We start from the raw sequence: 25,126 nt of genomic DNA on the forward strand, positions 1-25,126 counted from the left end.
TTATACTGTTTCACTAATCACATTTCATTTAGCTTTCCTGTGCGTGTGTGTGACTGTTATGATTATCATTTAAAGACTCCTTTCACATCACACAATGCTCTAACTGCCTTCTCCATACAAACCTGCACAAAGTGTAGGCCTGTATTTTACACAATTTGTCAGCACAAATTCATTTGTATTGTTATTGAGGAACATAAGTGTACAAATAAAAGAAGAGCATGGAGAGAAAATTAAAATAAACAAGATTCATTAAACTGTATAATTTTATTTATAGTGTTCGCTATCTAACACCCTATGTAAGCTACATTATATGATGCTACATTCTTTATATAAAGTACATAATTTGTTTTGGACTCTTGACTTTGGACTCTGTTACTTGTCCTGTTTTTATCTTAAGTGACAAAATGTTAAAATGTTTTATTTAAAGGAGCGGTTTGTAATTGTTTGTAGTTACTTCCTCTGCTGGAAGCAAGATGAATTACAATTACATGAAAACATTTACGAGCCTTTACCTTACCCCCAAACTGACCACACTCTCTTTTAAACCTAGGTAAACATTTAGTTGCCTTTTACAAAAATAGGCGGGACCTCTCTGATCTGTTCCAGGTGGGGACGGAGCTAATTTCAGGACCAGAAATATGTAAACAAAAGGCTGAAACAAAGAAACTAACCAGATCAAGCTAACAAGATGATTTTATGCATGGACACATTGTGAAAACAGGTTTGTAAAGGCATATTTGAAACTGTGTGTTTATTACTAGTCTGGAAACACCTTAAACTTTACTTACTGCACCTTTAATGCTTATGTTCCTTTTGGCGACCTTAGACCCTATTTAGAAGCTTCGTAAACATGCATTGTTTTTTTTTTTAACTTATTTTACAAATATAGTAATTTTGATCTTGACTTGATGAGAAATTTTAGAAGTGCAGAAGTCAGTTATTTCTATATTTGCTCATGTATATCCTATATAACATCCACCATGAAATGTTTAATCAGCAGGAACAGCAGTAGTCTGTAACTGTAAGAGCAGTAGTCTATTTTAGGTCAGTATATGGTTCATTGTTTTTCGGATAATGTGAACCCCTAAAAAAGAGTCGACTAAGGCTATGATTATTTTCTTTATATTGTCTTTTAATAAATCAAGGAGGAAAAAATGTCCAGGGAGAATAGTTTTTTCATTAATGAACTAAAACAAGAAATTATATATAAATAACTAAAGGCATTTAATTCATTTTTAGGGTCTTATAATCTTATATATACTAAATGACTTATTTGGGGTTCTAGGACCCCAAAGAAAGCAATTAAATACAATAAAGGGCTACATGGAGACCTATAAAGAACATCTGTTTAGACAGTAATGATGCTCCTGTTTTGTAATAATGTTATCGTTTAATCAAACAGCTGGAATTGATGATGATGATGAGGAGGAGGAGGAGGAGGAGGAATTGACAGCCTCGAGCACTCGCTTAGAGATGAATAGAGAAAATCAGATCAGCCTCAAGAGCCATCTCGGACTCGAGTTGGCCTGTCCGGCAGGAGCGCATGCGCACTGCGCGCCCCGCTGCTTTCCTTTTCAGCAGCTGCTCGGAGGAGCCGGAATTCCAACATGGCAGTATCGGTGGTGGTCAGTCTCACCCGCAATAACTTGGAGCGGCTCCAAAACACCAGCGACTGAGACCGGGACTGGACGGAGCGGAAGTCTCGCGCGCTTCCCGACGAGCACAGCCGGTCGCCAAGAAAGCGCGTGACGGCTCCGCTGTCTCCTCACATGAACAGGTAAGAGTTTTTTATATATATGTATTATATATCTGGCGCTTATTGTCCACGAGCTGTGTCCGTTTCGTGTGCGTGTGAGTGTGTGTGTGTGTGTGAGTGTGTGTGTGTCGGAGGGAGAAAGGGGCCATGACAGCGCACGGACAGCGGCGCAGCGCGCGGACAGAACGGACACCGGAGATCCGTTCCGCCATGAGATCCGAGACACAAAAAGGCGGTTCCGTTCAGCTAATCGCGGATGTTCGGGAGTTGCCAAACAAAGTGGGCTTTTTGTCTAATGCTCAGTTAATCAGTTAGTGTGTCCGGTTCAGCGGTCAACATACAGCACTGACCGGGAGAGGAAACCACAGACGAGCCTTACAAATACCTACAAAACAATACAAAACAATACAAAACCTCTTTTCAGGTCCGAATGGAAATCAACTGACTGTTTCCGCTATAAAACATTTTCCCATCAGGAGCTAATGGTTTTAATGGAGTCAGAAACACAGTGTGTCAGCTGCTGGACTGAAATATCACTCTCTCAGAAATAAAGCTCTTACTGGATTGGTGCCATCAAGGGTACACCTTTTGTGCATTTACTATCTATCTATCTATCTATCTATCTATCTATCTATCTATCTATCTATCTATCTATCTATGTATCTATCACCTCAAAAATAATCTAAGATATATAACTGCTCCTTAATGACACTCCTGTATGATTCATATTAAAGCTATAAAACCCTTGATGTTTCCTTGATGCTGCCAATCTAGTGACAAGAAAAAGTACACTCAGGGGAAAAAAAAGGTAATAAATGGTATCTTTCCTTGTCGCTTTATCTTGCATACCTTTAATATGTATCACCTGGAGACGTGGATGTAGTGTACCTTCAAAAAGATGCCATAATAAACTACATAATAAAGCTTTAAAGGTGCACCAGGGGTACAACAGGTGGAGCTGTGACTGTGCCACTGCAACAACAAGGTACAGCTGTCCATCAAATGACCATTAAAGCACAATCCGAGATCTCCAGACTGCTTAGAGCAGCTTTAAATCATCTAAACGTGGTAGGAATCAGCTCTAGGTCACGTGTTCAACCATTAGGAGTGTGTACATTGTGAACAATGGTTTATTAATAACCATTACAAAAAGCCATTAGAACCATTACAATGATGGGAAAATGAGTGAAAAGAGGGAATTAGCTTGGAAGAGCCAACTTTTTTTTTTTTTTTGCTATAGATAGGCTTGTGCAAGAGTAGTAAAAAAGTAACTACTCATCTCTCTCTTTCTCTCTCTCTCTCTCTCACACACTCTCTCTCTCTCTCTCTCTCTCTCACTCTCTCTCTCTCTCTGTCTTTAATTGCACACAGAGGTTAATGAGAGCTCAGTTCTCTTTTACTTTCTTCTCAACTAAAAAAATGTCTGATCTCTGATTTCCTCTCTCTCTCTCTTTCTCCCTCTCTCTCTCTCCTTCCATCCCTCCTCCCTAGCGACATGATGAGCAGTGTATATGGTAGGTGTGTTTTTTTTTCTTATCTGTCATTTCATTATTTTTCTCCTGTTTTTTTTTTTTCCCACTGCCCACACATGTCTACATTTCCACCCTCAAACACTCTCTTAAAAATGCTTCATGACTGGTATTATAATCAAATGGCATTGAGTTGAGTTTGCTTTGCACTTGAGCACGCGAGCTTAGAATAAGTTGTGCATGGACATTATGGAGATATATATATATATATATATATATATATATGCTGATGGCTATGTATGTGGCACGTGCAGAACGCAGAACTGTTGTGTCCTTTTCAGACACTGGATGACATTTATGCCATGAGAGCATCACATCACATCACATCACGGACGCGCGAGGACTTTACCTGCTGAGTTTTTTTTTTTTCCTCCCCGTGCACTCACTCACGCTCGTGCGGTATTTTTTTTCCTCTCCCCTCGTCCAATCTCCGTTCTCTTGTTCTCGGGAATATTTTATTCATAGCCGCTGTATGTGTGGCAGATTGATTTTCGGCGCTATGATAGCATTTTTCTGGAGGGAGGAAGAGAGTTGATGATGGGAGGTTACCGAACACAATCATGTCGCGCAATATCCCGCGCGCTCGCACCGCCGGTTTGGGCGAAATGTAAAAAAAAAAAAAAAAAAAAAAAAAACTCGAGGATGGCATTGCGGGGCTCGCGGTTGTCTCGCGCTGTATACACGCACTTTGTAATTTGGTCTCAGATGACAACATGCGATTCTCCAATCTCTCTCTCTCTCTCTCTCTCTCTCCTTCAATACTTGAATACATCTCCAGAGTACCTGACTTGCACGCATGTAGGGCTGTTAGGGTTTGATATTTCATGGTATGATGTCTTACCCCAAAATTATCTCGGTTTCATCCTCGGTTTAAATCGCACGATATTAAGCAACAGTTTAAAAACACACAAGCAGGTTAAAATTAATGGACAAAAATGTAAAAAAAAAAAAAAAAAAAAGGAACTAATTTCCCACTTGTGTGTATTTATATTAACATAAGCTATTGCACTGACAGTATTCTTGTATAATATTTTATTTCTGAACACTGGGCCTCATTTATCAATGTTCTAGCATCAAAGTTGTGTGTAAATGTTTTCCTACTCTAAAACCGAACTAAAAAATTCTCACCAGATTTACAAGTTTTGCTGATATTGTTCCTACTCATTTACATTGATTTTTGCCAATCAGCCATAAATTACCAAGCGGAAATTTCACGGCATATTTACATTTAGCCACGCCCACAGAACTCCATAAAAGGCAACGCTCACAGAAAGCTGAAAACGACAAAATGACAACTGCATGGTGGAAGAGTGCAGTGTGCGCTAAATCTTCCAGTAATGCAGCTCAGCCACTGCAGCGCACCAGCTTCCCAAGACACATGCTAACGCTTTCTGCTTTTATAGGGTGCCATTACTTTTGTTTTAATTGAAAGGTTCTTCATATTTGTCTTGAAATGTGTTCTTTCAAGTCATGAAGATGAAATGGTTTTGCAAAATGTCTTTTGAATTGGTGTGTAATTGAGCCTTGACAGCGTAATCTGTATATAAAATTGCAGGAACTCGTCACCAAATTATACGACTCGAAGCCAATCAGCCGAGGTTCTCATTAGAGAGCCTCCTGTGTAAATTTCAACAAAATCAGGAGTGAAGCATAGGACATGCACATATTTTTCCAACAAACTGGATTCTCCTGAATACCACATTTCTTGTGTAAATGCTCCTGCGAACGATTTACGAATAAATCTGCTTGTTTCCAGTGTGATAAATGCAACCCAGTGTCTCTGTGCATGTGAAAATTGAGCATGCTGACAAGAATATGCGTTTTTAAGGTTCTAAAATATTCACACAAATTCAGTTTGAGCCAATTTTCCGTTTCAAGGCATTTGTAGCCTTCACCATTTTATTAGTAATGCTGTATTATAAATTATAATAACATTATTATTACAAGAAGGCAATGCAGAATTAAAAATATGCAGCTTGCTATCAGTCACAGTTGAGGTGGAGATAGAATGCATAAACCTTGTTTGGTTCATTAATGACAGCTGATTAGGTTTTGGTTCATTTACACGAAATCCTGCTATAAATAGGCTCAGAGTTTATGCGCATCAAATACGCTGTTTATATGACATGAGCCAGCAGTGTACTACAAAACAATTGGTTTGTATGAGCCTAAACGAAGGCTATTTATGAAAAAATTGTAGATATTTTATGATTTTGTGATTTTCTGACAAATTTGTAGGTAGACAAATATGTAGACAGAAATGCATGTTAATCTGTATTTAGAAAAAGTCAACAATTGGACAAACTATACTGTAATAAGGCTAATCATGATATTTAGTTTTGCTGATGTTTTGCTAAGAAAGCACCAAGCAAACAGTCAAGCCACAGAAGAGCAAGTATACATCCATGATTTTTAAAAAATAAAACAATGAACACATTTCATGAAGAAGTGTGGAGAGATAATAAATGATGAGTAAAAAAATAATATTTTCAGCCAATCAGTGTGTAATGCTGTACATTCAGAAACGATACTCAGAAAAGTATATCATGATGCTAATCATACTGTTATATCGGTAAGCCCTGCTCTCTCTCTCCTTCCTCTTTGTCGTCTTCATTGCCTTTTCTACAGAGTCAAAAAATGGACTATGCATGTGAGCACTTGCATTAAAAACGAGGCAGAAATGCACAAATGAAGTACAAGTTGCAAATGTGTGAGAAGAAAAATGCCTTTAAGTCCACACATAAAAATAGATTAGCAGTTGTAAATGAAATGTTGAGAATATGGAAATCAGTTTTACACAAAAGATTCTCAATGTGCAAAAGAGAAAAAGTTTGCTAGTTGCAAAGTGTGACAGTCGGCTATCATGCGCTCGTCTCCAGTTCTGTTTGTGTGAACTCCTTTTTACAACTTTTTTAATCAGTTCCGCATCAAAATCTAATAACTGACCAAGTCCTATTCCAATCAGTTTAATTTGTCCAATCAGAACATGAGCCAGAAACAATAGTTAGCACACTGTTAGCTATCTGAGCACAGCTTTTAATTATACAATATGATTCATGCGCAACTGCATGTTTGGGAACATGTGTGAAAATCGTTTTACAAGCTCCAAACCTTTCTGACTCCTTTTCAAATCTGTACTCTTCCTCTCTCTTTTCCCTTCTCCATCTCTCCTTCCTCTCTCTCTCTCTCTGTGTGTGTGTGATATATGCAGAGCAGATTGCTTTGCTCGGTCGTGTTTAGCTGTGAGCGTGGGGTTGGAGTCTCGCAGATGGTGTTGCGGGCAAATTGCAAATCCTTCCAGCAATGGTTCATTATGGCAACGAGACAGCAGAAAACCTCGACATTTACACGGACTCTGGAATAGCAAAACTAAATGATGTAGGATATGTTTGAGCATGTTGATGATCGGTTATAAGATGTGTAAGGAATAAAAACGTGCGATCTGATGCAGCCTGATGCAAAACAGTGTTAACAGCACTTCCTGAAGTGTTTTATTCCGTTTATACCACAGCAACTTGCCAAATGACTATTTTTTTTTTTGCTAAAGGATGACATCATATATCTTTTATCCATTTATAGTTACATTTAATGTTGTATCCATTTATAGTTACATTTAATGGTCTGTGAAACAAGTTAGTGTATGTTATCATTTATATTATAGCAGCTATAAACAGTCAATACCTCACAATTGTCTCTTACTCTCTTGAAGTCAAGACAAAAAAAAAAAAAAACGCAGCTTGACATGTTCCTTTCCCATGGTGGAAAACTTACATCCTTTACCTGACACTGGAGACTCCTTCCATAAATACTACATAAACGTCTCCTCTCAGAAAACCTCACCATAACAATGATTACGCACATTTTTTTCATAGAAGTCCTTGTGAAAGTGGTTACTATAAAAACGATAAAGTATTAGAATGAGTGCGTTTATATAAACCTGTGATTTGCAGCCGTCAGAGCTGCTGTTATAGAAAATTAATCAACATCTGACCAATCAGAGTTAACTGTGGTATAAATTGTGATACTGAACACTTTGTAGATGGCTATATCAGCAGTCATGCGTGTTAGGATGTATTATGAAGGGTTTTAGTTGTTAGATATGCGTGCTCAGTGATCAAATTTAATATTGTTTTTGTTAAATGAGTCCTGCATGCATTTACACCTGCATTTCTTTGAGAAACCCTATCTGGATATAATCCTGATACTCAAAATGCATGAGGTATCCAGGTGTAAATGGGGTCTTATACATGTGTAAATTTATCCATTTCTTCAGGCCATATCTGACAGCTAAAAACCCTCCTAATACATTATACCACACCACTCACGGGCCATGACTGACACAGAATGCCTTTCAGGAAAAAATGTAGTGTGAAATGGCAACATTTTTTTTTTTACACAAGAAGCGAAACATGAAAGTGTTTATCCAGCGTTATGTGCTAATTTGAACATTTTGTGATATAGCAACTGGATACCAAGCTAGCTAACAGAAGTGAAAACAAGTGTGAATGTGGATAAAATCAGCACCAGGATATAAGTCATCTGAAACAAACGGTCAGACAGTCTGAGACCTCCTGAAGTGCTTTGATCTGATTTAGATCTATTTTGAATGCAGGAATACATTATGACATACTGATACATATTCAGATATGAATAGGAGGTGGGTTTAAAAGAAAGCTTCACTGGGTGTCTGGTGACTAGAGATGTTCATCTTGACTGGGATCCTGATCCTGTGGGATGCCACAAAAATCACACTAATGGGAGCTTTTTAATTTCATGTGGACACAAGAAAGCAGGACAAAGACCACAGAATTACACAATGCAGTTACAGAGTTCATTCATTCATCCTTTGTAGGCATGTAACGATACATTGTGACAGATGAAAAATTTAACGATGTGCATCGTGGACATGTGCGATTCACATCTTGCAAATCAGCATTCTATTAAATATGCATATAGTGCAGTTGCACTGTTTAAGCACCAGAGGTCCCAGTCTGTGCATAGAGTTAAAATATTTAGCGAGCATGCTGGTCACGTGATCATGTTCTTTCGTGGAGAGCCTGCGAGATCTGCACTTGAGAAGTCCAACAGCCCGATAGCTCCGGATTGCAACAGCCAACAAGCTTAATATGTTAAATGGATACATGACCACGTTATAACGGTTAAAAAAAGAGCTCATCAATTGCTTTCGAACAACACTAAAGGCCACAGAAAGTGGGCACTTTAACCAACTTTGGAGCTCTATTTCTGCTACAGAGCTCATTGTGTTTCAGTCAATCAAGTATTATCATTACATGGGAGAATTTATATATTTATTTATTTATTTTTAAGATATCGTGAACCTGTAGAACATTTTATTTACAATATTAAACCTCCCTCTGCTCATAACATTTGATGTATTTAGTTTTATATAGACAAAAATGCACATTGTTTTGCATTGTTTATGATTCTTTTCAGTCATAATTTTTCTTCATTCAAAATTTGTTCAAAATATTCTGAGAAACAATTCAAATCGAAATCTTGAAGCCAGTGTCGTGAATCAAATCGAATTGTGACCAGAGTGTATAATTACACTCCTAATCCTTAGTAACTGCCTGGTCAGGGTTGTGGTGATTTGAATTAGGCATCTAGTTTCTTTATATTTTGAGAAATAGAATCAACTAAATTTGTTAGAAAATATCGCAGACAGGTACGAACCAAAAATAATAATTGTGTGAACAGGATTAAACCTCTACTTGAGACCAATTATGAAGTGGAGTGATGTAGCTGAGGATGAGGAACTGTCAGAGCCAGAATTCACACACCATGCTAACAGTACTGACATTTCTACCTCTGAGAGTTTTCCAGATTTTTCCAGTAATTAAAAAAAACCTTGACGTTTAGGCCACATCCAGTTCGGGTTTAAATCTGAGTAGAGATACAGATATTTGCAGCAATAAACAGATACAGATAGTGTCTCACTGCATTACACTCCTAATCAGGAGTGTGCATACAACATCCACAGAGTCAGCATCATTTTCTGTATTATGGTGACCTTAATTATGAACTCATCCTTTAAAGTAAACAAGTATCTGATTTAGATTGCTCTGAAAAACACTAGACACATGGTGTGTGTTTGCGTGTGTGTGAGTGTGTGTGTGTTTTGTGGGCTGCTATGAATGATAAGTGGTCACTTTTATGAAATCTTTCGATAATGGAAGAGAACAGAATCAGTTTAATGATTCAGGACACGCCACGTCCCATGTCATTTTCTCCCTCACTCTATCTCTCCATCTTTCAAAATCTCTTTTTCTCTTCCCCCGTCTCTTTCTGCTCTTTCTGTTCTTTCTGCATTTTCAACTGTTTAGTTCTCCTCACTTTCCTCCTCTCTTCCTCACCTCTCTCCCTCTTTTAGCAACCATGGGAGACACTTTTTCCCCCACGGCCTATCCGCTAAAATATACATCTATATTTATCGCCGTATGCATAATTCAGTGAAAATTTGAGAATGCTCGAGTTTTTCCGCCGCTCTGTATGGACATCCTGTATCTGACGGTAATGACCAACAAAGCTGTTTAGCTCTAGACTACATATTTTATGGGTCACATAAACAGTATACATGATGTTCCAAAAGTTGGGACAATATCGGATTTTAGGGATGCAACAATTCCAAGACTAAGTATGCCCAATCTGTACTTGAGTCTGATTTTTTTTTTTCTATGTTAATTTGGCCTTTCAATCTCTTTCATGTCCTCTAAACACCCACATTTCATTTCTAACCTCTTGGACTTCTATTATCCAAAGATAAACTGTAAAAGCAGGGTGCATTTCCCATTTTTTTCTACTGAAAAACAATGGGGGTACAAACTTCTGCACTCAACTCTACAGGTTGATGTTAACTGACACAACACGGATCTTGCATGTGAATTCAGGACATCAAGTGTCTTAAAGATGCTCAAAGCATTTTTTTTGACAACTGCAGTTTTTCTGTATTATAATATATAAAATGAATATAAAATATAAAATCATATGAAATGCTTGACAGAGCAGTTCCATGAAAAAGAAAATGTAATTAGACAACCTAAAACCAGAAAAATCCTAAATCTATCAATATGCAAATTGGAGATGCATCCAAACCTACATGTCCCACCCCCTTCCCCTGGTAAATAAAAGATATTTGCATATTTAAACATGATTTAAACATTGCTCTTATTTTATGATACAACACCACTTGACTGTGACATGATTAATACTCTAGATCATGTTTTCCTTTAAAGAATTGCAGCAAAACTGATGTAGCGATGCCCCAACAATCACATAAATTCCTCTGAAAAGGATAAACATCAGGATAAAAAAATGATATATAGTTTCGGGTAAATTTAGGTGACGTTTCACATAACATTGCAGCAGAACCTTTCAGTTTTCTTTTGCACTGTTTTTTTGCCCAGCACTAACATTCAATATATCTCTAACCAGAGCCATGATGTGAGGGAGTATTAGCTGTTTGAATTTCTTCACTACATCATTTACACAGATAAATAAAATCAAAGCAAATTTCCCTTGACTCTAAGCTGTAAACAGTGTCCATGTGATCTATGATCTACATTACACGCTCTTTTACACAAATACCTATTCAAGCTACAATATTATCCTTTTTTTTTTATTTCCCTCACCCACTCTTTTTAATCCCCGTCTCTGGAATATATGAGCACACAACTGCCAGTCCTGATTGAGACGTTTAACATGCTAACGACCTATTAAAGCCGCGTGTCCCCGGCAGGCCACAGCCATCCAATCCTCACGCCTCCTGCCGTGTTCTCTGCTTTGTGCCCGTAAATTAACATGCCACTCTTCTAATTAAGCGAGCGAAATGACGCTCGGAGCCCAATTGGTCATCGGCATGCGAGGTGCTCGTCTCTCGATTAGAGAGCTCGGAAAGTGATTTAAGCCCCGACTGCGTATTTCAGACAGATTCTGAATAATGTGTCTTCTGGAGAAGGAGGGGTGACATGGAGAAGGGGGACGTAAAAAGGGGGGGCGGGAAGACGAAAGACATCCAGGGAAGAAAGTGGCCTTTCTTCTTTCCTTCAGCATATTAGGAAATGTGTTTGTATGGAATTGTTCTTTGGATTAAATTAAATTGTTCAAGAAACGTATTTAGAGTGTGCGATATAAAATTAGACAAAGTGTTTGTGAAACAGTGTGTGACAGAAAGAAATGAGCCAAAAATGTGCTGTACAAAATATCCAACTATTCAAGAGCAAATCATATTTATACATATTATTGGAGCCATAAGAGTTTTTTATTCCTCAACTTCCCACATACTGAACCCAAACTACAACATTTTTGTAGCAGTTCCTAGCTTTAGAAATGGCCATTAGAATCAAGTTGACAGTATTTATTTCTTCTTGCATGCATTTTAATTTTTTTTCTCATTTTCTCTCCAATTTGATCACCTGCCACTTCCCACCCACCAGTCAGCTCTTTCCTATCACATGACACCTACCAACCAGGTAATGTGAAGGCTAACTCGTGCTTCCTCTGAGATGTGTGAAGTCAGCCCACCGCATCATTTCGAACTGCTGTTCATGCCACGTCACATGGCTGTGTAACACACTCAGAGGAGAGCGCTATCTACCCTCTTCCACATACATGAGCTCAAAGACACCTATGATTGTCTAGTGTCACTGTGATTGACAGGGGAGAGACAGTATGCCCCTCCCACTGAGACAGCATGGACAGTTTTGTTCTCTAGACTCCCAGCCATGGATGGCAGTGGCCTCATCAGATGAGTTTTAAAATACGTGTCTAGTCAATTAGCCATAGCTATAACTATGACTCCACTACTGTAATGTCTCCATCTCATTTTTCTATTAGTCTTGTCATGTGATATATCTTAATATGTTTGTTATAATAACCTTAATAACCTTCAGAAATGACAAATAAAAGTATAATAATATCTGTTGCCTGACCTTTAGTATAGTCCTGAAAATGTTATCTGTACCACTGATGCATTGATGTCTTTTTACACAATTAACTGCAAAATTTTGCATACCCTTAGAACACAATGAAAAAGACAAGGAAACATATTTAATACCAACAAGATATTTAGGGTTTCACAGATGTTCCTTCATTATCACAAGTAACAGAAATGCCCAAATAGTGTAATATTAAGATATTAGTATTGAAAGAATCTAAATGAGTTTAAAAGTTCAGATGTTTCTGAATTTAATATAAATATTTCTAATAAATTCTAAGTTCAGCCTTTGTTTTTTTATAACAACATTTCACACCTTGCCTTGTAATCCAATGTAGTAACAAAGCACATTTGCATATTGAAACATGATTGGCTCTAATATTTTATGACACAATAACTCTTGCCCTTTAAATGTGGACTACAAATTGGGTTTTCCCATTATCAGTTTTTCAGTCTCTTAAAGCGTTTAAAATAAGCTGGTTGGCTTACTATATGGTATTTGTTCTGAGTTTTTTTTAAATCTGTTTATGTTGAGCATCTGCTATACAAGTCCCTGTGTAAATGTACTACAGAAATGATAAAGTATTAGAATGAGCGCTTTAATATAAACCTGTGATTTGCCTTGCAGTTGTCAGAACTATTACAGAACATTCTGACCAATCAGATTCGAGAATTCAACAGCGCAGTGGTAAAAAAAAAAAAAAACATTACAAAAAATGAATTGTAATTAATATAAACGTGTATTAACTGCAGAGACAGAAAAAACTTGTGGTAAAAGCATAAATCGTGATTAAAGCCCTGATACGAAAATGTATTACTGCCTAGCAATAGCAAGTGTGTTTTTGAGTTTTCTATCACGTGCATTGTCCCACTTGCTCTTTACTCTGAAATGTCCCCTTCTCTCTTTCTCTCACGGAGAGAGGGCACTGACTCTGTCAATGGCTCATTCATATTAAAGTAGAATTAAAGGGTTTGCCACTTGGCAGTTCTGACAAAACCCTTTACAACAGGGAGACTGTTCACGCCAGCTTTTATTCTCTCTCTGTCTCTCTCTGTCTCTGTCTCTCTCTCTCACACACACAGACACACACGCACATACACAAAATGTGGTCCACTCTGACAGAATGCATATGTAGGCTTGTAAAAGTTCTCGGTCAAAAGCACTTTTGTCATGTTGTGGGTGCGTGGATGAAGTGATACTGGGCTGCTCAGATTTTTGCGTATGGTGTTGGTGATGCTCTATTAACGGAGGTTCTAGAAAAATCTTCAGTCAAGAGCTGCTGGACCATGATATACACTCTTCAAAATAAAGTAGCCAGAAATGGTTCTGGGACCATTAACAGAACTTTTAACCATTTTTGTTGGTATAACATTCCGATCATAAATATTACTAGTATGTTGAAATAGCAATCATGTTGAAGAAATTATTTAATTTTCATTTTGGTTCGTTCTGAACAGAAATGATATTTTTACGGTCCTGCTCCAAAGTTCAACACTACCCTGTTAAGTTGGAAATGGTTGGAATTAGAGCGAAAGAATGGTTGATAATGGTCTTTATATAGCCTATTGATAGCCTACTCTGTAAATATAACATTTTCAGAGCATCCTTCTACTTTGCAGTGTGAATTGTTGCTTGCAGAATTGTAGGAAAATTTGTTTCTACATGGATATTCCTGCTGTCTCTCCATCTTTGGAAACCCGGCTATACCTGTATTCAGGTGTGCAGGAAGTGACAAATTCTGGACAGGAATTTAGGCCTATTGGGAACAAGGTTTAGCTGATAGTTTCTTGAAACGACACTGTATAGGGAAAAAAAAACAGTATTAACTGCTGAAGCACTTTTTAAAATAACTTTTGCTGAGTATCAATTTAGAGTGAATTTGTTTGTGTAAGGAAGTAAACAAGAAGTTTGAAGAACGATTTTAGGCAGCAAGGAGATTTTATATCTTTAATTCTATGTAAAAAGATTGAATAAGTCCTGGTGAAAAGTGGGAGATGATTTTACATATGGTTTGTAGCGGATCACCTTTTGAGCAATGTTTAGTCTCATGTTTGTGTTCTTATGAATGCTGTCTTTCAGTGGTCAGGTTTTTTTTTTTTCACTGATCTGAGCCAGCATTTCAGGTCAGTATCAGATCGCTGCATCCCTGGAACAAAGTCAAACCTGAAGACGTTTTTGATTTATATACTTGTAAAAATATAGTTAGGATACTCGAGAACATCAGAAATACAGACGTGACCCCTAAAAGGAGAGCTTGTCCTTCTTATGTGGGTTTCCACTGTTTAGAGATTAAGCATTGTTTGATGTCATTGTACAGGGTGTGTGTGTGTGAGAGAGAAATGTGTTGAGATCCTCCTGTTAAAGGCTTTATCTGATTTACTGTTGCGCTGCAGGCGACAGTAATGGGTGTTTAATTACTCAATAAAAGCATTTTATAGATTCAGCAGGCAGTGTGTGTGTGTGTGTGTGTGTGTGTGTGGTATTGATTTTGCTGGTATAGGAACCAGAGATTTCACAGAGCAGAGAATCTGCCCGTCTGTCGATGTGATGCGGGTTTCTCTCTACTCTCTCTGGCTACGTCCACATTAATCCGGATAGATCTGAAAACTGCATTTTCATTTTAAAACACTCTCCATCTACACTGGTGTTTTCAATTGTTTTCCAAAAATTGCTCGTCCATACTGAAATGCCTGAAAATGTCTTACATCCCTATACAGCACATGCATAAAAGCGTAAGAAACTTTGGCCTGCGTCATCTCCATCAGGCGATTATTTTACTTTCTGTCTCCTATGTGAATAGTGCATTTTGTCCCCTTTGAAAAAAAGCACTCTGAAGGTTGTACAACGTGACATTAATCTTTAACAACGCTATCAAATTGGATAGCAGGCACAACAACTGCACTACAACATCGTCCATCATCTTGTTTGTTTTGAGTTGAATGGGTCACATGACTGCGTCACATGACTAAAACTACGTCATTGTTTTTGAATATCTCAGTTTTCTCAGTCCACACTACAACACGTAAAGGCCGTTTTCAAATTCATCCACTTGGAAGAGCGCTTTCGAAAAGCTCAGTTTTCACTGAACAAAAACGCCGTCACAGTGTGGACGGAAGACCAAAACGTAGAGAAAAAGATGCGTTTTCAAATTTATCCGGATTAATGTGGACATAGCCTCTCTCTCTCTCTCAGCCACACACACACACACACACACATACACACACACATAGGATGCTTATGATATTATGTGTCCCTTGGCTGAGTAAAACAAACTAAATCATGTGAGTTAAAAGAATAACAAGCTCAGAAAATAACTTTCTGTTCCCTCACTCTTAAAACGGATAATAAAATGTGTTCCTCTGGAGGAGCATGGAGCATTGCTTCAGGAAATGGGGGTTTTGTGTGTGTGTGTGTGTGTGAGAGAGAGAGAGAGAGAGAGAGAGATGAGCCTTCCCCAGAGGACAGGAGGTTAGGGGCTATATTGGAACAACTGAAAGGCATTCTCTCATGCACCCACACACACTCTCTATCTTCCTCTTTTCCTCAATCACTGAAACACACACACACACACACACACACCCTAGGTCAGCAGGTTTTCAGATAATGGGATTGTCACGGCTGTTGTGTAGAACAGAACAGAAAGTTCGAGATTGAGAACTTCAGCACGGCAGCGATTTTCAGCAACAAGCAGAAAATTCCGGACTCCACAAATCACCACTTAAAGGGACGGGGCAGGGGAAAAACAAATTTACACAATTTCCCCTGCTAGCTCACACGTACACAATCTGCGAAGACAATGTAATACACACTAAAATCTTATATTCCTGATTCTGATGACATTATTAATTCTATTTATTATTTTAAAAAATCTTCTAAAAGAGCAGAGAGAGTCTTTGTGCTCACTATAAGTGTAGTACTCAGTAATATAAGGCTAGCTCCCACTAATATAAGGCTAACACACTAATATAAGGCTAGCTCTCACTAATGTAAGGCTAACACTCTAATATAAGGCTAACACTAATATAAGGCTAGCTCTCACTGATATAAGGCTAGCTCTCACTAACATAAGGCTAACACACTAATATAAGCCTAACACACTAATATAAGGCTAGCTCTCAATAATATAAGACTAGCTCTCAATAATATAAGACTAACACTCAATAACATAAGGCTAACACACTAATATAAGGCTAACACTCTTATATAAGGCTAACACTCTAATATAAGGCTAACACACTAATATAAGGCTAGCACTCTAATATAAGGCTAGCACTCACTAATATAAGGCTAACACACTAATATAAGGCTAGCTCTCACTAATATAAGACTAACACTCACTAACATAAGGCTAACACTCTAATATAAGGCTAACACTCTAATATAAGGCTAGCACTCACTAATATAAGGCTAACACACTAATATAAGGCTAACACTCTAATATAAGGCTAGCTCTCACTAATATAAGACTAACACTCACTAACATAAGGCTAACACTCTAATATAAGGCTAGCACTCACTAATATAAGGCTAACACACTAATATAAGGCTAGCTCTCACTAATATAAGACTAACACTCACTAACATAAGGCTAACACTCTAATATAAGGCTAGCACTCACTAATATAAGGCTAACACACTAATATAAGGCTAGCTCTCACTAATATAAGACTAACACTCACTAACATAAGGCTAACACTCTAATATAAGGCTAGCACTCACTAATATAAGGCTAACACACTAATATAAGGCTAGCTCTCACTAATATAAGACTAACACTCACTAACATAAGGCTAACACTCTAATATAAGGCTAACACACTAATATAAGGCTAGCACTCACTAATATAAGGCTAGCACTCACTAATATAAGGCTAGCTCTCACTAATATAAGACTAACACTCACTAACATAAGGCTAACACACTAATATAAGGCTAACACTCTAATATAAGGGTAGCACACTAATATAAGGCTAGCACTCACTAATATAAGGCTAGCTCTCAATAATATAAGACTAACACACACTAATATAAGGCTAACACACTAATATAAGGCTAGTGTTCACTAATATAAGGCTAGCTCTCACTAATATAAGGCCAACATTCACTAATATAAGGCTAGTGTTCACTAATATAAGGCTAGCTCTCACTAGTAATAAGGCTAACACTCACTAATATAAGGCTAGTGTTCACTAATATAAGGCTAGCTCTCACTAGTATAAGGCTAACACTCACTAATATAAGGCTAGTGTTCACTACTACAAGGCTAGCTCTCACTAATATAAGGCTAACACTAATATAAGGCTAGCTCTCACTAATATAAGGCTAGCTCTCACTTTTATAAGGCTAGCAATCACAAATATAGGCCTAAGACTCACTAATATAAGTCTAGCACTCACTGATTTAAGGCTAACACTCATTAAGGCTAATATCCATAAAAATGCAAGGTTTATAGGAAAATTGTTCATTTTTCCAGCAAATATGAATATTTTAATTCAATTCAATTTTATTTGTATAGTGTTTTTAACAATTGACATTGTCACAAAGCAGCTTTACAGAAATAAATGGATTCAAAAAATATATTGTAAATATGTGAATTTATCTATAATGAGAAAGCCAGAGGCAACGGTGGCAATGAAAAACTCCCTGAGACAATATGAGGAAGAAACCTTGAGAGGAACCAGACTCAAAAGGGAACTCATCCTCATCTGGGTGCAACGGATAGTGCAATTATAAATAAATCCCTTCTGTTATTGTGTAGATTATGGACAAATAGTGCAAATGTGCAACCAGTAAATTCATCACAGTTTTCACAAGAAGTCCAAATATTTTAGTGATTAGTACCTCTGCTGTTATCTTATACAACATTCCAGCCAGTAGTCTTTAGTCAGAAACAAACTGAAGGACGCTTCTTTCTTCTTTTGGAGTACAAGCGCCGTATTTCACCGTCTGCTGTTTATTCTGAAAGTGAGACTTTATTTGAAACTGTGTCTCGTGTCTCGTCTCTTTCTGTGCAGGACGTGATGTTCCTCACACACTCCATCTCAGCCACTGCCTTTCACTTTCTTTCATGCCTCATTTACAGGTTATGCAGAATTAATTACTGTTATCGTCTTGTCTTTTTTAGCACACATGGAAAAAAAGGTGTTTTTATCAAAGTACTGATGAGTCCTGTTTTTTTTTTTTTTTTCAGATTTATAACTTTTGAATAGGATCTCAGCTTGTGAGTGTGTGAATACACATCTGACCACTAGTGTCTCATCCAGCACAGAGTTCCTTTGGGAGTGTGAAGTGACCTCAGGGTGTGTGTGTGTGTGTGTGTGTGTGTATGCGTGTATTGATCGGAGGGATTAGCGGCTTGATAGAACCGAATGTAATTAGTCAGGCTTTTTTTGATTGCAATAGATAGCGGATGTAAATGCAGCTCCATCCCCTTGAATCAGTGATTATCTGCTGCAAAGTAGTCTTGCTGACAAACAAAGCACCATGCATGATTTGACCTCTAAATGATTTAACTAACTTGAAAAAATGGAAATGGATAAGAAATAATTGTCTTACAACTATTATGAATGGGCATATTTTATCTTTAAAATGAAAGACTTTAAATCAGACATTTTGAAGTACATTGGAGACTGACACTGGAGACTCCTTCCAAAAATGCTAAATAAACATCTCCTGACCCAAAACTTCTTACAGAAGTCTGTTTATGTAGAATGTCTGTCAAACAATTCACTGTGAATGAACTGAATTGTTACTAATACTAATATAATAATACTAAAACGACTATTTAGTTTGATTATGATGGAGTGAATTAAACAACATAACAAAAAAAAAAAAAGTTGATTTTACATCTTGGGTCAGCTAGAAAATGTAAAATCCAGCGACAATGGAACAATACTGTAAGTAACTAAATAATGTAAAAACATAAATTTTTGATAGACATTTATTATACTTTATGATTTGTCACATCCCTGTGATTATTTCTTTAATAATTCAACACAATTTTTATTCTTTGTAGTAGCAATATACTGCATAGTGTATCTCTACTGCTAATGTTTGTCCTGTACGTGGCGGGATTAAGTTACAGCATAATTAAAATTCAAATGTATTCAAATACTTAAATAATTTAAGTGACTGTAGTAGAATGTGCACTACACAGCAAACACATATCGTTTTAATGTGCTAATGCTTTAGTGTGTCGGTAGAGGATGTGTGTAGGTCAGTCTCTGTTCTCCCGCTGGGTAGAACCTGGATGTGTCCGAAACCACACAACCTACTCACTATATAGGTCATCCGTCATCTTCAAACAGCTCAGTGCATTATGGGTATTCTGTATCTGCTGTGATACAACATTTGGACACAATCTATTGTCATTGTGCTTTCAGACAAAATGGAGCACTTCCCAAAATAGTGCACTACACATAGGGTGTGGGTTTCTACATAACCCGTATCTGTGTGTGTGTGTGTCCGTGTGCATGGCCTTTATGTGCCGTGGTGTTGTACAATAACGCTCCCATGACTGATATAATTGGCCGAAATGGCTTGATGAAAAAAGGAAATCTGTTCTGTGCACTCTATCTCTCCCTCTTTCCCTCGCCCCCATATGGTGAGTCGTATAAAAGCCCTTTGTATTCACGATCTAAAATCTTTTTATCCATGTCAGGGTGTGTGTGTATATGCATGCATGTGTGTGCGCGCGTGTGTGTGCATGTGTGTGAGTAAGCAGAAATGGTTGAGACACATTATGGTCTGAGGACCGGGGGGGACAGCTGTCGTCGGCTACAGTTGCTAATGCAGAGAGCGACGTTATTGATTGTTCATTATTACAGTACGCTGAAATATTATGTTCCCTTCTGGTGTGTATTTGCATGTACGGATGAGTGTGTGTGTGTGTCTGTTTGTGTAATAGGAGATTGCTTGATTACATTAAAGAGCTTTCATTTGATCCACTTGAGATGAAGCCTTCTGCCGTATCTCTGTATCAAACTTCAGTGATATCATCCACTACGCTGTTTTCTTCCTCGCTTTCTCACCATGTGTGGGTTGTGTGTTTGATGAGAGTTTCCTTCAAACAATTAGTGCTACCGGGTAAAGAATAAACAGGGTTAACATTTTAAATGAAATACTTTAATAATTTTTAAAAAAGTCAAATATTCTTACTTTTTAACTCACACTCTTTAGTGTATATATTACTTAATCTTAACAATTTTTAGTATTGTTTTAAATAATGACCACTCATTTGTGTGTTTTCCCTTTCTTTCTCGTAGGCGTGACAATGCAGTGGGCCCCTGAGCAGCCGCAGTGGGTGGAGCAGCACTATGACATCACATCCACCACACGCTCACCAGCACGCAAGTTCGAACCTTTCCGCAGTCAACGGTTAACCAGTTCATCTACAGGTGGAGCGTACCATCATTCCTGGGCTAACGATGACATCTCAGCGCTGACTGCTTCCAACTTGCTAAAAAGATATGCAGAACGTTACTCCACCATTTTGGACCTCCCCTGCGATAATGGACTAATTGGATACCCGGACCCTACCATTTCTGCCAGTGTAAATGGACCTAGTGTTGTTAACAGAGCTCCGCCCTTGCTTACTGGGCGAAAACTGGAGCCAGAGACTTGGCTAGAGAGCATATATCCTCCACTGGGCTGCGTCCCAGAACTGGTCCCCAAAGCACCGTTGAGTGTATCAGAAATGCCTGCGAGTGTGGGTAGCTCCCCTGGGGTTGGAGCTGGTAGCTTGCCAGAGCCCAGTTTCTCCAGCAGTAACTGTGGTAGCCAAACGAGTGCCCAGGATTACAGCAGCACCCTATATAGTGCCCCTTACTTGCACTCTGTGGGCTCCTATAATGGACCACTTCTCCACCCAGTTGCCTCCCATCCCAACTTGGTGCCAACTTATGGTGCTAATGCCTCACCTAGCCTTCCTACCTATGGCTATCCAAGCACTGGATACCCCTATAGTCCTCCGTCCCCTTCTGCTGCCTGCCTTTCTACCAGCATTGCACCAGCTACACCTCTACCAGCATCCAGCATGAGTGGCTACTCTTACCCAACTCCCAGTCTGGCACCATTGCCTGCTAGTGTTGCAGATAATGGGTCCCCAAGTTCGGACAGCCTCGGCAAGCCCTACTATTCAGCTGGACCGGGTGACATAAGGGCATTTGAGGATTTTGGTTTTGGTGGTACGTCTAATTCAGACAGTCAGTCAGCAAGCAGTCCACTCTACAGGCCACCAGGGGGAAATGAGGGGCATAAGGGAAACGGATACGAGCAGTCAAGTGATGCCACATCGCTGCTCTTTAAACCTACCAATCCCAGTGACTCTCTACGTAGCCTTGAGTCTCTCGCTCAAGGTAGTGCTGCATCCGGCCAGTGCTTTGCAGCAACTTCCTGCTCAGCCACCTCCTCAAATGTGTACTCATCTGCCTCGTCGCACACACACCTCTGCCTCGACACACACACACCTTGCTGAATCCTCACCCTCTGAAGGAGCAGTCGAAGGATTTTTGTGTTAGTGTTTTGGCTCTGAGGATGTGCACCAGCGCCCCCTGGTGCTCTGGAGGGTGATATTGCTTGAGCACAGCTGTAGGAGGTTGTTCAATCCATGAATGTGTACTCCTTACACACTTACATGTGTTGGCGTGTGGTTTGTGCTTGGGATGGGCTGTCCAGAGAGACTGCACAGTATAAGAAGTAGAACTCATGGAGCTGTGGCCAGACCGAGCACGCTCTGATTGGAGGTGCTGAATAAAGGACACATAGGGACCACTGGTTGGAGACACACACATACATGCTGTGTGACAGTAAAAGCTGTACTTTGAGAAACTCTGTGCTCCTAATGAGGACAAAGCGATGAATGGACAAACAGAATGGTGTTGAATAGAGGGATGCAGATTTAGACACTGAGGAATGAGGTTTAAGAATGTACTGTATGTGAGTGATGAATATGCAGTATACTGTAGTGGCCATGGAAGCTCAGAAACATGATTACCCATCAATAGGTGTGAGGTTTCTCCATTCCAGCCTTGGCAGACTCCATATCTTCCTTTCTTTAAAGGAACAGTTTGGCAAGAAATCAGATGTGCTCAATTTTCCACTTTCCCCAGATGTTGTAGTTAAGCCCAGTCAAATGTAGTTCTATGAGGCTACCATATCTAATAAGAATTGGAAGTCTAGCTTCATATGACATTGATAAGCTCTATAGTCTCATGCTGCATTAATTATTATGAAAGCTTATAACTCAATTCTAATTTCCAACCTCTGACTAGGAAAAAACAAAGAAAACACCAAATTTGGAAGGTGTCCTTTAACCCTTACCCAGTGTTTACATTAGCAAGTGACAAAAGTGACAGGCAACCATTCATTTTCTATGTACGTAAGCAGGCAACAAAGAGATAAAGCTACAATAGTAGCCTTTGCTCTACGCCCACAAGAGACACAAGCGACTAGCGACACAACTGATTTATCAGTCACTAGTGTGAACACAGGGTTACTGCTTCAAATTGTCACCCATTTTTTCACTCTCTATGTCCAAGAATTTATTGTCACTTTACTGGTTTTGTAATATTTTCAAGATAAGTAGCATACATAAGTACTATCAATGCACTATGATGCTTTTGCCAACTGAACATCAAATTTGCCCATTACTTTTGAGCTAGTTCTGGTTTGGATTGATTTTGATCTAGCTCTGGTTTGGATGCTTGATGCATATACATTTTCTTGCAAAAAAGTAAAAATCTTCCCTTAGGGGGCCAAGTAGTACAGTACTAGATCAGGTTTACTTGTGGTCTTGAATGGAAAGATACCAAACTGTGCTAAAGAAAGAATTATCCTGTTTGTCCACTAATCTATGGATTGTGGCTAGAAGGTTCTAGTTTTCTTTACTTTTATAGATTACAATAGAGATTTTGGGTGACGCAGACTTCTATAAATAAGCTACGTTATCCTCGTAGCTCCTCATTGCAAAACTAAAAAAGAAAAAACGGAGATGCCAAATGTCTTTTGGCAACTGACTACATTTGAAGTAAGTGGACAATTGTTTACATTTGATTTCCCGCCAAGCCATCTCTTTAACACACCAGTTTCAACTGAGATACTCAGAACCAAACCATTTCTGCCAGCAAAATGTGTACAGTGCCTCAGATTGTTGTGTTAAGCGTTTTTCTGTGGATTATGAGTTAAGTAATGAGATTATGAGTTTGAAGTTGAACTAAAAGCATTCATGATCATACTCTCAACCCTTAAAGTACTTGGGCTACTGTGTGTGTGTATGTGTGTGTGTGTGTGTGGTTTCATGTGCTTCAATAAATCAGACTCACACTTGCCACAGAGACAAGACATCCCTTAGCCATTCAAAGAGCTACAATATTTCACAGATTTGTGTGTGTGTGTGTAAAATTGAGCGAGAGAGAACCTCAGGAAAGAATTTGTAAATTTGTACAGTTCCTCAGATTGTTGTGTTGAGGGTTTGTGTGCTAGTGTTTTGTTAAGGCTTTGTGCATATCTAAAAATAGTGCCACGTTTATGTATCTCCAAACAAGTTGTTTCACTGAATGTACAAAGACATTATACCAAGTTGCTACAAAAACCTATCGATAAGTGTTTGTTTCTTTATTTATCTGATTTGTGTTTAATATATTTACTAAGCAGTTTGCATTACATGGTTCATCCATAACTTATATTAATTAATATAGTGTGCATTAGATCTGCGCAATATGGACGAGAATAGCAGTCATCACTTATTTTATACTCTACGATTTAATTCATTCAAAATTTATTTGCTTTTTTCTTTTGATTCTTTATAATAGTCAACAGAAACTTTTCTACATTTTATAGCTTTGCAACCTTGAACTGAAATGGACTTGATTGGGATTTTATGTCATGAATTTACACAAAATAGCCCATATTACTGAAGTGGGGGGGAGTATTAAGTATCATTGGTGTAAGGTCAACCCTCAACATGATCATGATGCCTCCATCACCATGCTTCACTGTGGGGATGGTTGTTTTGGGGGTTTCACAATAATTGGTGAATACTTATTCAAATAAAATAAAACACTTCATGACATATTATTATGAAAATAATCCACTTTGTGTCAGGGCAACTCACGCCACCCTGTCATGGACTATTTTCCTACAACAACATGACTCCATGTGTTTATTTCCTTACTTTACACCTTCTGACCAATCTGAATCGAGAATTCAACAGTGCTATAGTACAAACAAACGAATAATTTGATGAAATAAATATAAATACACACATTCTTGGCATCACAGGAGCAGGAGGACAACTGGGGAAGTTCTCTCGGATTCAAGCTGAGCGGGGGCGCAGAGGATCCACTGACAAAATCATTTGGTCTATAATACAGATTTTCTCCTAGGCCAGGTCATTATATACTTCTGTATATGGGCCTGTACTATGTGTATGGTCCAAGTATAGTTTGTAATTTATATTCCATTATTCATCAACTGTACCAAACAGTAGTTGGAACTGAGACAAACTGGTTGAAATATATCTGAATACTGTGTTATAAAACGTGACTCTGAGAGGTAGAAGACATCTGCAAGATCTCCATCACTGAAAGCAGAATCCAATCTAAAAGGTCAAAAACTTGCACTGCAGGCTAGACAGGGCTTAGAAAAAAACACACACAATCAATAGCTGGTAACATGGGTTAAACTCACAAAAAATGGTGTAAACAGACAATGGTCAAAGTAACAGGAAATAGCACATACTGTAACTAAGGCCATGAAACTCAGCTTGATAGTGAGAGACTTCACAAACTACACAGAAATGCTCTGAGGCAGGAAGTGCATAACAGGAAACCGGCAAAACAGACCATAAGGAGACAGTAACCAGGGGTGCTTCTTATGTATTTAAATATA

The 25,126-nt window shown here is 38.4% G+C and overlaps 1 protein-coding gene across 2 annotated transcripts; it reads left to right on the forward strand.

Annotated features, from left to right (window-relative positions):
• Nucleotides 1–1,501: 1,501 nt before the first annotated feature.
• LOC113538229 (fidgetin) lies at nucleotides 1,502–23,832 on the forward strand. 2 transcript variants are annotated; one of them, XM_026933145.3, is made up of 3 exons: nucleotides 1,502–1,777; nucleotides 3,248–3,270; nucleotides 20,503–23,832. In XM_026933145.3, the coding sequence occupies exons 1-3, from the start codon at nucleotides 1,770–1,772 to the stop codon at nucleotides 21,711–21,713; spliced, it is 1,242 nt and encodes a 413-aa protein (XP_026788946.2). In that variant the 5' UTR covers nucleotides 1,502–1,769; the 3' UTR covers nucleotides 21,714–23,832. The 2 variants fall into 2 exon arrangements, with proteins under 2 accessions (XP_026788946.2, XP_026788947.2); XM_026933146.3 differs by lacking the exon at nucleotides 3,248–3,270.
• Nucleotides 23,833–25,126: the final 1,294 nt, after the last annotated feature.

This window comes from Pangasianodon hypophthalmus, chromosome 2 (assembly GCF_027358585.1).
Source record: "Pangasianodon hypophthalmus isolate fPanHyp1 chromosome 2, fPanHyp1.pri, whole genome shotgun sequence".
Classification (NCBI taxonomy): Eukaryota; Metazoa; Chordata; class Actinopteri; order Siluriformes; family Pangasiidae; genus Pangasianodon; species Pangasianodon hypophthalmus.